This window comes from Stegastes partitus, unplaced genomic scaffold (assembly GCF_000690725.1).
Source record: "Stegastes partitus isolate 25-593 unplaced genomic scaffold, Stegastes_partitus-1.0.2 Scaffold3, whole genome shotgun sequence".
Classification (NCBI taxonomy): domain Eukaryota; kingdom Metazoa; phylum Chordata; class Actinopteri; family Pomacentridae; genus Stegastes; species Stegastes partitus.
In genome coordinates, this window is record NW_007577734.1 from 856,329 (window position 1) to 873,607 (window position 17,279).

At 44.3% G+C, this 17,279-nt stretch overlaps 1 protein-coding gene across 11 annotated transcripts in view; it reads left to right on the forward strand.

Annotated features, from left to right (window-relative positions):
• The window catches only part of nfixa (nuclear factor I/Xa), a 116,038-nt gene extending 98,878 nt beyond the window's left edge, over nucleotides 1-17,160 (forward strand). For 6 of the 11 annotated variants that reach the window (XM_008276724.1, XM_008276740.1, XM_008276697.1 and 3 more), the window contains 5 exons: nucleotides 4,297-4,425; nucleotides 7,699-7,868; nucleotides 9,560-9,707; nucleotides 11,991-12,079; nucleotides 15,092-17,160. In XM_008276724.1, the coding sequence (XP_008274946.1) occupies nucleotides 4,297-4,425; nucleotides 7,699-7,868; nucleotides 9,560-9,707; nucleotides 11,991-12,079; nucleotides 15,092-15,106 (551 nt within the window). In that variant the 3' untranslated portion in view covers nucleotides 15,107-17,160. The remainder of the gene's footprint in view (nucleotides 1-4,296; nucleotides 4,426-7,698; nucleotides 7,869-9,559; nucleotides 9,708-11,990; nucleotides 12,080-15,091) is intronic. The other 5 variants (XM_008276772.1, XM_008276755.1, XM_008276746.1 and 2 more) reach the window with 4 other exon arrangements.
• The last annotated feature ends 119 nt before the right edge of the window (nucleotides 17,161-17,279 follow it).

A 17,279-nucleotide genomic window follows, 5' to 3' on the forward strand; every position in this document is an offset into this window, starting at 1 on the left:
GAGAGAGAGAGAGAGAGAGAGAGAGAGAGAGAGAGGTAGGTATGCATGTGGCAAGGAAAAGGATACTGTGCCAAAAACGGCACTTTACTTGTGTAATAATTTCAGTAATGTTTAGTTGTAAGCAGTTTGATGTCATTGCTGCTGATCAAAGTTTCATTTATTGACAATACATTTTCTGTGATATACAGTGGCATAATTCTAAAGGATTATTCAGTTCAAGGGTTATTCTGTGTGAAACGTGAGACTACAAGTAGCTCATCTCAGATCACTGGCTTATCTCTCTGAAGTCTTGTCAGTTCCCCCCAGCGACACTTTAACTAACTGATGTCACCAAGCTGACACTGACAGCACCAGCAGGCATATTTACTCACTGAACCCATTCTGACTCTCTTGCACAAACACACTGGTACAGTTACTTACTCAAATGTATACAGACACCCCCCCATCCCCAACATGCACGCACATGCACTTGTTCTGTACATACATAGACGCCCCAGTTGCGGTGACTCACACTCTTACATTCCCTGCTCTCATGCAGACTTTCACACATTGAAACACACATGTTTATCATACTCCCCACCCCTGCAGGTGTTCAGGTGCCCACCTTGTCTCCATCCCTCCCTCTACTCAAGTTCCTCATTAAGACACTTCTTTGGATCAGAGGCGTAAAACCCTTCCTTGTGCTCCCTAGCTCTCCCTTCAGCCCTCCATCCCTGTCTCCCTTCTGTCTAATTGAAAACGTGTACAGCAGGATGGGCCCTGGGGAGAGAGAAACATGTCAGCGGAGAGAAGGTGGAGCGAGAACCACAAATTAGGCAAGTGGATTTTAAAAAGTGGGTGGTGCAAGAGGGAAGAGAGAAGAAGACTTTGGTGTACTCAAATGGTGATAACTAATGAGAGAGAAGGGTTGTCAGGGTGTGAGCTAAAGGAGCCAAGAGCCTTGGTTAGGTTTTGCCCCAGTCTACTCTCACTCGAGCCTCGGCGGCTGCTCTTCTGCTCCTGCTCCACTTAGCTGTAAATGTAATTAAGAGGCTGCTCATCAGAGCCACAACAGAGGCTCCTGCACGCCTTAGCGCACCAGAGCCTCACCTCCCATCTTTTTCCTGTCTTTCTCTCTCTCACTCACCCTCTCTCCTCCTCTGTGTGTATGTGCATCGCCCCCTTACTATCCAAAGTGCAGCACACAGCCTTGTACACCAACTAATGAGTTTGGCAAATAGGGGTGTAGAATAGCATGCAAATCTGGACCCTTTACCCGATTAATTTACGAAATCCAAGTGAAAAATTGGAAAGCCAAAAGCTTTTGTAATTGTCAGCCTTTTTGTGTGTGGGTTTGGGAATCATTTTAAACCATGGATAGCGTAAAACATTTTTGTCACAGTCAAGATAAACCAAGCAAAAAGCGGGAGATTGGTAGGTACAGGAGAGCAAGGTAGCAGGGAGTGGAGAATGTGTGATTTTGGTACAGTGTGCATCTGATTTTCCAAAGAATTCCATCTGCCACCAGCAAATCTCATCAGGGAATTCCCGCTCAGGTGGGGGGTATATAAACAAGCAGACACACATACACACACAAACAAACAAACAAACAAACAAACTCAGGGACTTCTAAATCAAACCCCACCAGTGTGGCTCACAGTCTGTCCTGAGCAACATTTACTCCTCCTGACTTCCTCCATAACTACACACGTCCAGCAACATACACAGATGTATGAAAATGCATTCATACATATAAATCACACAAACATGGTTACAGTCAGATATATAGACATTTTGGATTTCTGCACACACATGACACAGCCCAGTCAGACACACACATGCACAGCTGAAGCATGGTCCCAGATGGTGTTTCCGTGTGTGTGTAGCCTTGGGACCCATGAGGATGCTGGAGACATCTGCTCCACAGGGGGGAAGAGGGGTGGGGGAGGTTAGTGGAGGCAATCGAAACAACCATAATTTCATATTAGTTCCAAATGATTGTGAAATATTTCTGAGACACCAGAGACTTGTGGTGGCGGGGGCCTTGCTTGGTGCTTTTGAGTTAAATGTTACAAGCCCGTAGGGAGATATGGCTGGACTTTTGGTTATGGACATATGTGGTTTAAATCACTGGAGAGAGTTGAATTCCCCAACTTTCCTTTACTTGTTTAAACCACTATCTCCTGTCTTTTCCAACTGTGTGTGAGTGTGTATGTATGTCTGCGCTTGTGTGTTCTTCAGAGGCGCATCTGGTGGCAGGCCTGTTAGTGCAAAGAGACAGAAGGGTCATCATGGGAACGCTTGATTGGTTGCCAGTGAAATACTAATGCTTGCCAGAAGAGGAAACAGTGCAGTTGTGGCACACACACACACACACACACACACACACACACACACACAGACACACAGACAAAAGCCAGATCAGACTATCGCACAGTCTCGGAAGTACAGAAATATTGTCCTTAGCATTCCCTTGCTGATAGTGGCGGTGCTATAACTTCCTATATGATAGATAGATAGATAGATACTTTATTCATCTCCAAGAGAAATTTACACGCACATATGCATAGATGTCAGTCGTCATCTGATCTTCTCTGTGTTTCCTGGCTGTGATTTCTATACTTAGGATTCATTTTGTGCTTCCATAAAAAAAAGCACACAAGACTGCCTCTCTGAAACCATAATTGTTTAATCTGTAAGGTTCTAGTTTTTACAGTTTCCCTTCAAATCTCAGTCTTTCCTAGCTCTCTCCTCTGGTGCCTTTACATCTTTCAGTCTCTGCAGACTGCTCTTATTTCCACCTTTCTCCCACCAGTTTGACAGTGTCATAGCAATCACTGCTAACTGCTGGTGTCAGAAGTGGGATCGGGGTTGTTTTCATGCTTGGAATCTGTCTGACAGTACAATACGCCTCCAGACTCCCGCTTCATTTGGGAGGAGGGGGGGAATATATGTCTGCTAAAGACATAAATGGTTCACACATATTCACTCCCACCTGCTTGAGACTTAACTCTTTCACACAGGGAGGGAAGGTTTTACACGCCCCCACACTCCCATAGACTTTCACACATTTCCAGCTGGAGAACTGAGGAGGAATCGTATTTAATGCCTTGTTTGATGTAGAGGGGCCACAGAAATAGACTACAAAACAAGAGTCTAAAAAAGTTTAAAAAGAGAACAGTATCACACCCCGTATTTGTTTGGAGGATTGGAATAAAACTTGCAGATGAAGAAATTTGTCTATTGTTTCACCAGTTAAATGTGGCGGCCTTTCAAGTGTGTTCAGACGTGTGTGTGAGTGTGTGCGCACGAGAGATAATAACCATATTTAACATCTTATGACATTCCAATTTCATACGTGTTGTCAGGGCAATGCAATAAAGAAAAAAGACACTGCTGCATTTTTCACAGGTTCTGCTTTGCTCTCTTGCTCCCTTGCTCCCTCACATATTTTCATGTCTCCCACGTTCTTCTCGCCTCTATCTTTCTCTCTCTCCCTCCCTCTGTCTCCTTTCTCTGTCCGTCTGCTTGTCTTTCGCACTCAGCAGCTGCCGTGTCCATACTGTACAGTGTGTGCTATTTCTGAATGAAGCCGTCTTCTCATGCAGCCAGCCTGTGAGCTTTGCTGAAACCAGACCAGAAGTAGCTGACTGTGGCTGTATGGTGGCCATGCTTGTACACTTAGAAACCATAGAGTTGGCACCTGAAAGAGAGAGAGAAACAGAAAGAGATGAGACAGAAAAACATACAGTGGCACAGAAGGGATTATTATAGCTACAGATGTTCTTTGGCATGAAAACAAAGACCAGATTCTGTTTGGATTTAGCTATTTTTCTCCTTTTTTTCCTTTGAAGACATGCACTTATGATATATTGCTCAGCCCATATTATATGACCATAAAGCTGGGAGTTTGGAATCCTCAGTGTATCTCTGAATGAATTATTACTGCCTAGGAGTAGTAAAACCCCATTATTAGCAATCAAGTTTTCTTGGGTCTTTTGAGCATTCTTATGCCTTCTGACTGCATCATTTACAGAGTCCTCTGAATGACTCATTGAACCAAACGGGAGTCAATGGCCAACAGCCAAAAAGGACAGGAAAAGTGCACTGCCATCAACCAGTGAGAGAATTAAACAGTCTAATCAGAAAATTATTATTGTTCAAGTCCCCTTCAATAAAAATCCTATTGATTTTTTTATTTTTTTTTTTTTAGTGTAGCCAATCAAATAAGCAACATTTTGTTGATTAAAACCACCTCTCTCTTTTCCTCCCTCTTCCCCCCCACTTTTTTTGTTGATCCCATTTTTTTTTCGCCAGGACTGTCCTCGCCTGGTTCACTTAAGAAGCCGGGGAAGTTTGATTTCAACGCCCTGACTTCCCAGACGAGGTCCCCCCGCATGGCGTTCACACACCACCCGCTGCCTGTGCTGGCAGGAGTGAGACCAGGTGAGAGCCCTGCCATGAAACCAACAACCCCAACCCCCCCTTTTAATAATCTGAAAAAGAGAGAGAAGGAAAGGGAGTGTCAAACTTGATTCTAGATTACAATATTTATACCCACAAAACTCCTCTTGAAACAAAGTCGTGTGCCTGAAAATGATAAATCCTAAACGTACTTACTGAGAAAGCAAAAGAAAACTTTTCAATCCTACAGATGCAACTGCTGAGAAGCAATATGCCTGCAGAGTTTCACCTCTTCAGTATTACTGCTATCATCATGGCTTGGCATAAATTCCTCTCCCTCTCTCTCTTTCAGCCTCTCTCCATCCATCCATTTTTACCACCATCTTTGTGCCTGTGTTTTTTAATATTGTCATTGCATGGTACCGATGCTGCATCCATGCCTTTGTGACTGATTTGCCTCACATCTTACTGCTTCATGCATTTGTTGTAATGTTTTTTTTTTTTTTGTCCAAGTCAAGTGCATTCAAAGTGATGAAGCTGTTTATTATGATATAGTGTCATTTACTGGCTACATATGGAGCAATTAGATGCACTGTCTGAAGTGAAAATGTTAAAATTCTATATTATATAGGCAAGAAAAGGACAACAGAGAACAAATGGCTGCCAACAGTAGGCCTTGCCAAAGTGGATATTACAGCCAAACAAACACTTTCTGCATTCAAACACACTATCTCAGCTGTATTTTTGTTCTTCAAAAAATTTCTTGAGAGCAATGGCAACCCATATAGTTGCACAAATGCACACTGAAGTGGCTAGAAATTCTCCAGTAACCTACAGTGTTTCCAAGGTCTTGATTCAATAGAGGCAGTAAGGGCAAGTTGTCCTCATAAGGGCTTTTCGGTCCTATAGGATAACCAGCATGGTTTTTCCATATCCAGTCAGAGAATTCCCAAAGTCTCCAGGATCTCAAGTTTGCCAACAAGTCCCTGTAGACTAGTTTCACTTTTCAAAGGAATAAATATGTCCCTCTCTCGCTGTCTCTCCCTCTCATTCCATTTGTCTCTCAAAGGGATGGATTGGCCCACAGCCAAATGGGGCCTGCCATGTAAAGGTCATTTGGACTCATTGCCCTCCGTGTTGAAACGTATTGAAATTTACTTGCGGAGCTCCCCACAGTATATTTAGAAAATATAGTCCTGGCTGGATCTCGCACCATTACGCAATGCTGTTTATTTGCACAGAGAATCCTCATAGTCTCTTAACAAATCCTGAACACCAGATAGAATTTTGAATTGGTTTCTAAAATTTGCTGCTCGGTTTTGTGAACGTGTTAAAAAGAGGTGTGAGGGACTAACTCAACTAACTTCATACACTCCTCAAACTGTGTGTGCAGAGATTTTCGCGTAATAGAGAGGCTGTAATGAGACAGTGTTCCGAGATTTTGTCTGAGTGCATTTGTGCACGTACACAAGAATACACACATGCATGCATGTGTAAATTTACACTCTTGTGGAGGACTCTGTGCTAAAATGGCTGCCATCCAAATGGAATGTCCCTTGGAGGCCTTGGTTCTATAAAGAGACTGGAGGATGATGGGAGGGAGGGAAGGAGAGAGGGATGAAAAGAGAGATGGGGTAGACAGAGATGGGGGAGAAGCAGTTAGCAGCCATGTCTTGCCATGGATGAGTTGAATCTGGTTGCTCTTCTTGTATAGGTCTGGTGAGTGCGACTGTTGTGGGGTAAGGACTGGATGGTTTATGCCCTGTTTTTTGGCTCCACACTGCCATGGAGAGCTGCCAGATTGACTGTTGCCTGATAATACTTGTCTGGAGAGTCTACCATTGTGGCAGCAATCACACAAACACACACACACACACACACACACACATACAATAACACACAAAAGGCAATATATGTAAAAGACACATGAAACTGTGACAGACATAGCAACATGTTTATACAGACTCTAAAAATACATGCACACAAAGATACAAACACAGGGACACACAAAATTCATCTGCCCACAGAAAACACAGACACATTCCAACCCAGAAACAAAAAAATGGGGAGACCAGTTATACAAAAACACGAAAAGTTTGAATAAACAGAGACTTACTTTGTGAGTACAGTGAGTACAGTATACACAAGAGATAACAGGTGACAGACAATATCACAGATGCTTGTTCGCCAGGCTCCCCTCACCTAGCAGCTTGCCTCTTTAGTTTGGTGTGCCAAATTGCCAGAGCCATAGAATCACAGCAGACAAGACAGACAGTGGAGCCGTGTGTTTGTGTGTGTGTGTGTGTGTGTGTGTGTGTGTGTGTGTNTGTATACGTGTGCGGTTGGCTGGCTGTCTGACTAATGTCTCTGGGAGGTGTTTTGTGGTCGGTTGGGAGCAGAGGGGAGATTCTCTCTCAAGCTTGATCGAAACACTGTGCGGAGTGAGTGTCAGTGTGTTTGTGTGTGTGTGTGTGTGTGTGTGTGTGTGTGTGTATCCGTGTGTGTATGTGTATACGTGTGCGGTTGGCTGGCTGTCTGACTAATGTCTCTGGGAGGTGTTTTGTGGTCGGTTGGGAGCAGAGGGGAGATTCTCTCTCAAGCTTCAAACTACTGGGCAGAACCGCACAGCAAGGATTTGCTGCTGATTGATTACACATCACTGACAAGCAATAAAACAAAAGTGGAAAAACCCAGTGTGTGTGTGGCTCTGTCATACCCTAGTGGTTTGCGTATGTGTGGGTGAGAGAGAAAAAGGGAGAGGAATGAAGAGGAAGCAGAAGGTAGAAAATACTGTAACGCACTAGTGTGTACGCGGCTGTGAAAGTGTGTGTGTGTGTGTGTGTGTGTGTGTGTGTGCGTGTGTGTGTGTGTGTCTGTGTGTGCAGTGATGCCAGGCTTAACAGAGGTACAGAGAAATCTAGTGAGCTGATTTATAAAATGAATGGGACCAGATGTTGCCCAATAGCCAGGGATAATGCCAGTCATTTGTAAGCAGAAACAGCTTCAGTCAGTCAACCACAAGAGAATGTCACAGCTATTTTCTGTGTTAGGACAATAATAGGCCTAAACGGCAACCTGGTCTTTGATGCCAGCTGTCGTGGGCTTAGTTAAAACATATGCATGTTAAATCATGGCATAGGTGTGCATGTTACATGTACCGAATATTATAGTGCGTAGAGAGTTATGTGTGTTTCACATCTGTGCTGTGATTGAGTAGAAATATATCACAATGACTTGAACCTCATTGTATTTTTTTTCACTCTTCTCCTCATGTTTCTCCTCTTCCTCCCCTTTCCCACCTCCGTTTCATTTTAGGGAGTCCCCGTGCCTCAGCCTCAGCCCTGCACTTCCCTTCCTCCTCTATCATCCAGCAGTCCAGCCCGTACTTTACCCACCCCACCATACGCTACCATCACCACCAGGACCCGCTTAAGGAGTTTGTGCAGTTTGTGTGCACCGATGGCACAGGACAGCCCAGTGCACAGGTAAGTGATAGATGGGGTCTACAAACACAGGTGGAGTAATTGTAGGACGCTGTGCTGCAGTAGTTTGACATGGTTAGATATCAGTTTTGTAGAATTAATTAGAGATGTTGAACGAAAGAAAACAAGAATATACAAAGAAGTCAGCATACAGAATGGCAGGCGCAACAAGGTGAAGTGAGCCAAAACCTGCACATAGAGCAATCTTTGTGAAGTGAAACAGCTCTACCAGAAAAGGTTTTAGGGCAAATTCATCAGCGGGACGAGGCAGCCAGGTGTGCTTAAACAGTAAATTATGGGGCAAGGAGCCAAACCGCATTTGACTCATCACAGGTTCAATATATAATCTAATACCTTTTCCCAGAGTTGGGCAATAGGAGATCTTCCCTGTCAGATGTGTACAGATTAATGAAGGTAGAAAGGAGAAACAAAAGTCCTTGTAGGCTGGCAGGTCACTGGGTTAGTTAGGTCTGGATGAAACTGGCAGCTGGCAGTGGATTTACTATAGAGAGCAAACTTGGGAGCGGCTGGTAAAGGATTTGTGGACACATCAAGATTACTGCTGGTTGGACAGGTAGGTATCCATAGAACAAACCCGAAGCAGATACTTGAGAGTAGAGATGCATTCCAGTAATCGTGTAAACAATCCCTCAAAGACCCACTCCCACTTTCCTTGACGTTACTGTATTCTGGGTCGAAGATGAAGAAACACATAACTCAAATATTTATCTAAAAACATTCATGTACACGAGAGCAACACACTGTGACAAACCCCAGTGCAGGCAGGATAAAGAATAAGATCTGAAACGCACCATGTGTCAAGTGAAGCTACTCCACAGTTGTTAATGAATGGAGCAGAACAAATGCAGAAACTAACAGGGTCACACGAGGGCCGTTTGTTTGACATGGTTGAGCCTTTCAGTGGTGCTGCGGGCCTGATTTAGGGAGAGATTTGCAAAAGGGCATGCCTTCTTGAGAAACCCAATAACATGCCCACACTCACTCGAGTTACAAATATTAAAACACAGTATGCAGCTGACTGTCTACTGGCCTTACAGGGATATTTCTGCATTGCTTTTGACACACATTCACTAAGGTACATTCTAGTGCTGTAAACCTCTACTGTAACTTGGCCTTCTGAGCAACTTTGAATCCACTTATCAAGCCCTTTTTCCATATCCTATTATCCTTTGTTCTCATCACTTCACATACTAAGGACAGTATACTATTTAAAATGTTGCGTGCACTCACACAATGCACAGATGATCATGCACAAACATGCTTTTTCACATTGCTGATTTTTCCTTCTTTTTTAAACTCTCACATTACACTATAACTACCTCCCATAACAGTCCCTCATTGTCCCTCGTGGACAACTCAGTTTTTGTTTTGCCCTTGTGTGTGACAATGTTTGTCACTTTTCCACCTCTTATTTACCTCACTACCTTTGGCCAGACTGTGATATTTCTTTAATTTAAAGAAAATCTCCCTTGTCCTCAAGTGTGTTTGTATGTTTCAGTTTGAGTGCATTTCTCTAGTTGTGTGGATGCTGTCGGTATTAGTCTATATATGAGTCTCTTATCCTTAAATGAGACTCTGTGTGTGTCTTTACGTTGTGTGTGTGTCTGGCTCCCTGTACACTGTATTTTCTTGGGGTGTGTCCTGCTCACCCTGTCTGTATGGTCCATCTGCAGCCTAATGGAGGTGGCCAGAGCAAAATGCCGGGCTCCTTCCTGCTGCCCCCGCCACCCCCGGTGGCGCGCCCTGTGCCCCTCCCCATGCCCGACTCTAAAACCATCAGCACGCCCACTGACGGTGGACTCAGCTCACCCGCATCTCCGTGTAAGTCACCCCCCCCCCCCCACTCCCCTCCACAAACCTCCCATTAATGCCCCAGTCTCCCCACTGACTTTTCACAGAGGCCAGTCCAAACCAATTTTAGGCCCCCGTAGTTTGGTTAGCTCTTAGCTAGCAGCAAATTTATCCTCTATATATATCCCAATACTACGTCAGGTTTGGTAGGCTAGAAAAGATGTAGCCATCATAGAAGTCCCAGTGTTTATGTGCAGTGTAGCTACACTGGGGTTTTCTTCTGTAATTTTGTAGTTCAACTACTGCAAAGGAACAGGTCTGGGGCTTCTGCAATGGCTACTGCTGTCGTTCTCCATAGTTTAGCTGGCCGTCTACTTCCAGTAAGGTTGACCGTTGACTTTCAGCAAGGTTGCAATCTACTCAGTCTAACACTCAGCAGCCCCAGGAGCTTCACTCCTGTTTCATCCATCACCTTATGGACTACTGTACTGTACCGTACTAGCAAGAACCAATTTTGTCAAGGCAGAAGCCACGCCTTTGCCAAACCAGAGATCCTCTTTGAAGCTAATCTGTATCTTTTGCTCTCCCTCTTGTTCTGAAGTCCAGTCTCCTTTTCTCTCTTCATGTCGTTGCAAACCACCTCAGCCTCTTTCCTCCACTCTTTCACTTTCCTCAAATTCTTTTTTCCCCTCTCTGGTGTTGGGTTTCCTGCTAGCACCACAAGAGGCAGTGTAGTTTCTCTCTCTTCTTTTTGATGTGTTTTGTAGTTTGGGGGAGCAGAGCAGAGCAGGGCCCTGTGCACGTTGCCTCTGTAGCTGCAAGCCTTTGATCAATGCAGACTTTGCATGTCTGTCTGTGACAGTGGCGATATAGTCTACCCCCTTCTCTCATTTCTTTTTTGCTTTCTTCTTTTCTTTATTTGATATATTCTCATATCCTCCTTTCTTTGTTTCTTTTTCCTCTATTTCTCTCGTTTTTTTTCTGTTTAAGGGAACAAAATTAGGGCAGTTGGCGTGGACTCCAAAAAACATCATGCCCCACTTTACCACCCAATCCCCTCGCCACTTTCACACAAATCTCACAACAATTAAAAATTGAGAACAACAAAAAACATGAAAATCACGGTATAACAAGAACAACCCATCTCTCAAAACATGAATGATAAAATCTAATCAAACCTGTCTAATTAGTGCTATACTGGGGGAGCGGGAGAGAGGAGTGTCATCAGAGAGTGGTGAAGCTTTGGTCGGTTCCACCCAGAACAGGTGCAGAACGAGAGTCGGGCCATGGGAGAGGCACACCAAGAGGGGGCACTGGACGGAGCAACCAGGGCACCTTCTCCTCCTTTTTGTTTTAACTTTTTCTCCTCTTCCTGTCCTATCAACTTTTTCCTCCCCTCCCCCCCTTCCAGCTCTCTCAGACTAACGTGTCGCTCTTATTTATTTATATGAACATCTATATAAATAAATATCGTATTTTCCGTCTCTTTTCTCATCTCGGTGACTGTTATCACTGTATTTTTTTTCCTCCCCCTCTAATTTTGTCTATGATTCTCAAGATATCTTAATTACAGTCATAAAACATGCACACATAAACACACACCTGCACATGATACACGCTCACCCACACTCATGCATCAGTTTCCAGCCCTGTCTCTGTCACCCCCACACATCCCCATCCCCTTAACTCACTCAAGCCATGCACAGCAAAGGTCCTACTCAGCTGTCATGTTGGAGTCCAGTGAAAACAACTGCCCTAAATTTGATCCTGTGGCATCCCTGAGTGGTGTCACTTTATAGGCAAGATGCTCCTCTCAACCTGTTTAACATAAATGGAGCATTGTTTACCACTGGTGATGAATACATTTCCCTCCATAGGTCACCCTGTTATTATGTTTACAGTGAATCCTTAGTGGGGTTTTTTGTGGCTTATTATTGAGGCCAGGGGCTGCTGAGGAGGGTCTATGACTAACAGGGCAGCCACATCTGGGGGGAAAAGATTCTCCATGTTAGCTCTAATCACTACAGACTGTCTGCCCCCCTTTTAAACCACTGATTAAATGGTTAGGTACAAAAAAATTTCAAATAAAGCAGCCCACAATGTGAACAATTCACCCATGGGCCTAGTAGGGAATCAGTATCCCTGACCCTTACTGTCTTTTTCCAGTAAATACTTAGACAGTTACACGTAGCTATAGCCTTCCAAGTTTATTAAAATATACAGAAAATGATCAGAGCATCAAACTCTGCTATGAGCTGAGTGTGTATGTGTGTGTGTAAAAGCATGTACACACTTGTATCTCTCTGTTTATAGCATACTCCACGCCAGGCTCCACAGCTCCCAACCGGTTTGTCGGCATCGGAACACGGGACAACTTTCTGAATATCCCCCAGCAGACTCAGGTACCCCGCCAACTTCCCTCATTTAATTAACATGCACATATCCACTTCTCCCTCCTCCTACCTCCTCCTCCTCCTCCTCCTGTGTTTTATGTCTTTTTCTTCCTTTTCCGTCATCACCCACTGCAAGCGTAACTCTGCACAGTGCTGTACGTGGATGCCACTCTCCAACACACTATCAGTGCAAGCATCTTTGGCTTTAAATGAACAAGCATGTCATTCAGAGCGAAGGCCGTGATACAGAGGCAATACTTGAACAATAGCTCTGCACTGGCAACATGCTACAACCAGTGATTCAGAACATGACACCAGTGATGAATATTTTGTGTAGCCGTCCATAAATATTTATCAGTTTGCTAAATTTGGACTTAAATATTTTCACCGAACAATCCCAACTCAGGGTCGACTTGTTTGCTTTTTCAACTCAATTTGTGTGGAGAGGGATCTGTTGATAATCAAACTCGGTAGCTGTCGGAAAAGATGATATTTTCTCATTTTAACATGCAGATATAGGCTGTCAATTTATGGCAAAACTTGCTCAGCTGAGTGGTGTTGAGTGGAGTTTCATTGAAACAGAGTGTTGCCCATGTATCAAGGCCTTTAGTTTCAGTATTGGTTTACAGTGCCTCTACCACAGTAGTTTCCCCACAGTGAATGTAAGCAGTGCCAGTTAGTTTCAGCTCCAGCAGTGTTGATTTATCTCTGCTAGGCCCCACAGTGTGTATTAGTGCAGCGTGTGAGGCCAGTAGTGCACTACATTGTGGTTTCAGCTTTGGCTGCTCACTGCCACTGGGCTGCAGTGTGTTGGGCCTCCTCCATCACCAACACAACTTTTCTCATTAGGGGCTAACCGCACCTGCCTGCAGCCAACTCGGCTCTCCTGTCCTCTCCACACATGGAAACAATCTGCATTCCTCCTCGGCACAGCTCTGCTCGACTGCGACCCCCCCCCCCCTCTCCTCCTGCTGCTCCCTTTAGTATTTTCAAGCTCCCCACCTGCACCACTCTCCTACAGATGTAGCTCTGGCACCGAGGGGACATCCAAACACCATCCAAATGCGTGTTAGCACATATGCACATGTGCACATACACTTCAACTCCGTGCCAAAACTCTTGCCCCTCATTCTCCCTCCTACAAAAACAACAGCTTACATCTGTTCCAAACGCTTATTATCTCCTGCTATTGCTTATCAAACATTATTGAAAAATGTCCACTTTGAGCATTTCTGTCGGGTTTACGGCAAGCACAGCGAGAACTTGGGCATCGGCACTAAATCCTCCCAGTTAGCTGAGCCTAGTAGGTCAGCAACAGCCTCAGCCAGAGCAAGTAACAGAGGTCTCTGCCTATCCTGCTGTTCTCTGGCATATGGCGAGGTTCAGACGATGGCCCTGCCAGCCCGCCTTGCTGCCTGCTAGCCAACTAGCCAAGACAGAGGGAGAGAATCTTCAAACTGCTGTCAGAGCAAGAAGCAGAGAAAAGCTGGTCTAAGGAGCTCTCTGGTGGCAAGACCTCAGCTATGCAGGAAGAGAGCAAGGGAGACAGTGAGGCATGTATGAAAAAAGTAAGAGGGACTGAGAGAATGGGAGGGAAGAAAAAAGGGGAGAGGGAGTTAGTTGAAGCTCGCTGCACTCCACAGTCACGTCCCGGCTGTCTGGTTGCCCGCAGCAACCAGACATGATGTCATAGGCAGTTGAACTTGGACTTGAAGGCGGGGGTGGGGGGGTCACTTTCCACTGCCAAGGATTACACTGGGAGAGCTGGAGTAAGAGAGAGAGAGAGAGAGAGAGAGAGAGAGAGAAAAAGAGGACAGGGTTAATGGAAGTTGGAGCCAGGAGGAGGAGTTATCTGCAGAGAGAGGCAGAGGTGGTGGAGGATAGATGGAGGTTCAGAGGGGGTAAAACTTTCTCTGAGTTTGCTCGCATGGGGGACAACAGAGAGTTCGCTGTTAAAGGTGTGGTGGGTCGCTGCTTTCCCCAGGCTGAGGCCTGAGGAATGTCAGTGGCAGCCAGAGCGGCTCAGCCAGTGCCAAAGCCTCCACTCTGCCCTCTTATCAAACTGGGAAACTGGATCCCTGGAGTAGCTGCCCTCAGTAGCTTTACAGTGTAGCCTGAGCCCACGCTGGCCCACAGAGCAGGGGCATATTAGGAGGATCGCCTTACATGTAAAACTAGTAGCACATGACGGAGCAGCCGCAGTCCTGTGTTTGCTCACTGGAAACCCATTTAGACCAACACAGATACTGCTGCCTTAATTCATTTGTAACTCTGTGATAACACAACTGTTTTTAATAAGTGCAAAAGCTTGAGTCAGCCCTCTTAAAAGCAGCAAGTGGTGAAGTTGAGGTGGCAACTTTTTTGACACTGCATGGGACCGCTCAGCAAAGTACTGGGAGAGAGGGAGAAATGGAGTAGTAGGGTGCCCTCTAGTGGATGAAGGACTACTTGCACTAGGAGGCCCATGATCTCTCCAAACAAATCAGTGTCTACTTATTCCTCCTGGTTGTGACCAATTCAACCACAGAGTAGATTTTTTTTAAATTGTATATTCATTTGACTGAAGAGGTGAAATTACTCAGTATTTTTGATAGAAAGAAAAAAAAAACACAACATCAGAAGAATGTCTGAAAAAATAAACTTAATTTACTTTAATTTTTCTTTTTTTCTGTTACCTTACAGCCCTCCAGATTTATATTGTGATGTCTGATGTGGGACTGTTGACCTCAAGGTTTTGTGAATGTTCGCACGATTTCGTCCACTTAAACCTTTGATTTCCACCATGATTAAAAGTTGTGTTTGTACTTCATACCTCTTCATACTCTATCAAGTCTCTTCACTTCTTCTACCTTCTTTACTCACATCGATTTCTTGTCAATGTGTCTGTTGGTAGGTATTTTTCTGTTGTTCACACGCACGCTGCAACTAAATGCTGAATTAAATCAAGACTAAGTTGAAATTTAAATCATGTCATGTGGATTTTAAACTAAAAAGACACATTTTCTTGTTTTTTCTTCACAGTCCTGGTTCCTCTGACAAGGCCTCTCTGAATCAACAGCTAAAATTGTGTCATGAAAATTGGAAATTTGAAAAGCAAACACATCACCGCTGATAAAGAACAAACTGCTGACACTAAAAGGTCTTTCTCCTTCGCCAACACTATTCAAAGTACTACTACAGAAGAACTCGAAAAACCCCACACCGCCCCAAGAGGACTCCCAATTCAACACGATTTGAACAGGAACATTCGTCCCCCCCTTTATGCAGGAGGCTTCAATGAGATTGAGTGGACAGACTCAGAATGCTTGGAGGAGGAAGAAGATGAAGAACTGTCTCACATGCACCATGAAATGTCAGAAAGGAAACACAATATGGCAACCTGACAAATGACCAATTAAACATTTATTTTTTTCTCTTTTTTTAATGATATAATTTTTTTTTTTTTTCATTTTGTTGTCTCCACAATGAAACTCCATGCATTGGCTGGGAGATCCAAAAACAAACAAGAAGTGGTAGATGGTAAAGTCGGATGTGCAAGCTGAAAAGATTGCAACCCCAAATTGCACACCTCCATATCTGTGTATTTCTCTGCGCATCTCTCCTCCAGGTACATGGTCCCATCTGACACCCACCACCCCCACACACCTCACCTGGAGCCCAGTGCTGCTCAGGGTCCAGACCACAACCGCAGCCGCATTCCTGTGCGTCGCCACACTCTGTTGCTCGATTCGCTCAGCCCTGAGCCTCTTTCATTTCCGATTGGCCAATCATGGTGACACCATCCGATGGTGTGACACATATGCACTAAGTGGCTGGTCTTTGTTTACCTGTCAAAGTATCAGGGTGTCCTGCTGTGGGAGAAGTGATAGCCATGAGGCGAGTGCGAGAAAGCGAACACACAACAGACAGTCATAACACTAACTCTACATGTGCTCTTTCGTCCCCTCACCTATGCACTATTAATTTTTAATAAGGGATGAACAGTATTGCACATCAATGGTCAGACGAGCGATAAGAGAAGTGAGTCGAGGCCGGCTGCCACCACGGGGATGGGGCCGCGCTGACATCCAAGTCTGGGCCCTGAAACACGCAGCGCTCGTACGCACACTCATGCACACTTTCAGACAGCAAACGTAGACTGCCCTCTTCAGAACAGTCACACAGCCACTCATAAAATCATCTTGTTATCATCCTTAGATTTGGAATTTCACAGTAATGCACACACACAGCATCAGCATCATATTATTGGCTTTAATTTTGTTTGTAGGTGTTTTCTTGTGATTTCTTTTCTTTTTTTTATTGCAAGATTTGGTTTTGGTTTTGTCTCACCTGGATTGTTTTAACCTTCTCTTGCATGTCATAACATTTTCCGTTAGTTTGCAGTAACACGCTATCATGCTCAGATTTCAGTGAAACGGTAACAGTAGTTTCTCAAATCTCTCACATATGGACAGCACAGTAACAACAGCTTATCACATGCGTCCCTTGCATTGCTTCACCCCGAATCCCTTAGTCTGGTCACAGGAAAACCCAGAGGAGTACACACACAACACATACACAGACACACACACTCACACACAAATAAAATGAACACTAGCACCACCAACAACCTGACACAAAAGAATAAAGGGAAGCCTTTAGATTTGGTTCTCCAAACTGCCTTTGTTAATGGTTTTTCATTCATTTAAGATTTGTCTTTTTAATTTGAGATATTTTTCTATGTAAATGTTCACATTGAAATCGCTGTTGGTATTATTTTCATCATGACACAATCCAACAAAAGCCGACCTCACAAAATAACTGGACTGCCTAGCTGTTGGTTCTGTTTTGCAGGGATAGTAAACAGGGCAGAGACCCTGTTCTCAGCCTCTCTAGTAACATTAGCTCTATGTACTAAAACCATATATCAAGACTATAACAGTATATGGAAGTGCCTCTGTATTCCCTTCATGCAATTAGTAATAAACTTGACTTCAGGTTCTCTTCCCACATATAAGCTAAAGCTACAGGGAATGGTAGCGTTGGTGCATGTGGAAACTATTGGCCTAGGACAGATCTTTATAGAGGACTGCAAGCTTTTTTTTTTTTTTGTAAAGACAGAGAGAGAGATCTTATACATATATATTTATGATATATGCTCCTTTTTAACTTTTACTACATGAGCTTGTTGGCAGTCTAGTTATTTTCTGAACTCTCACCCCCAGCCCCA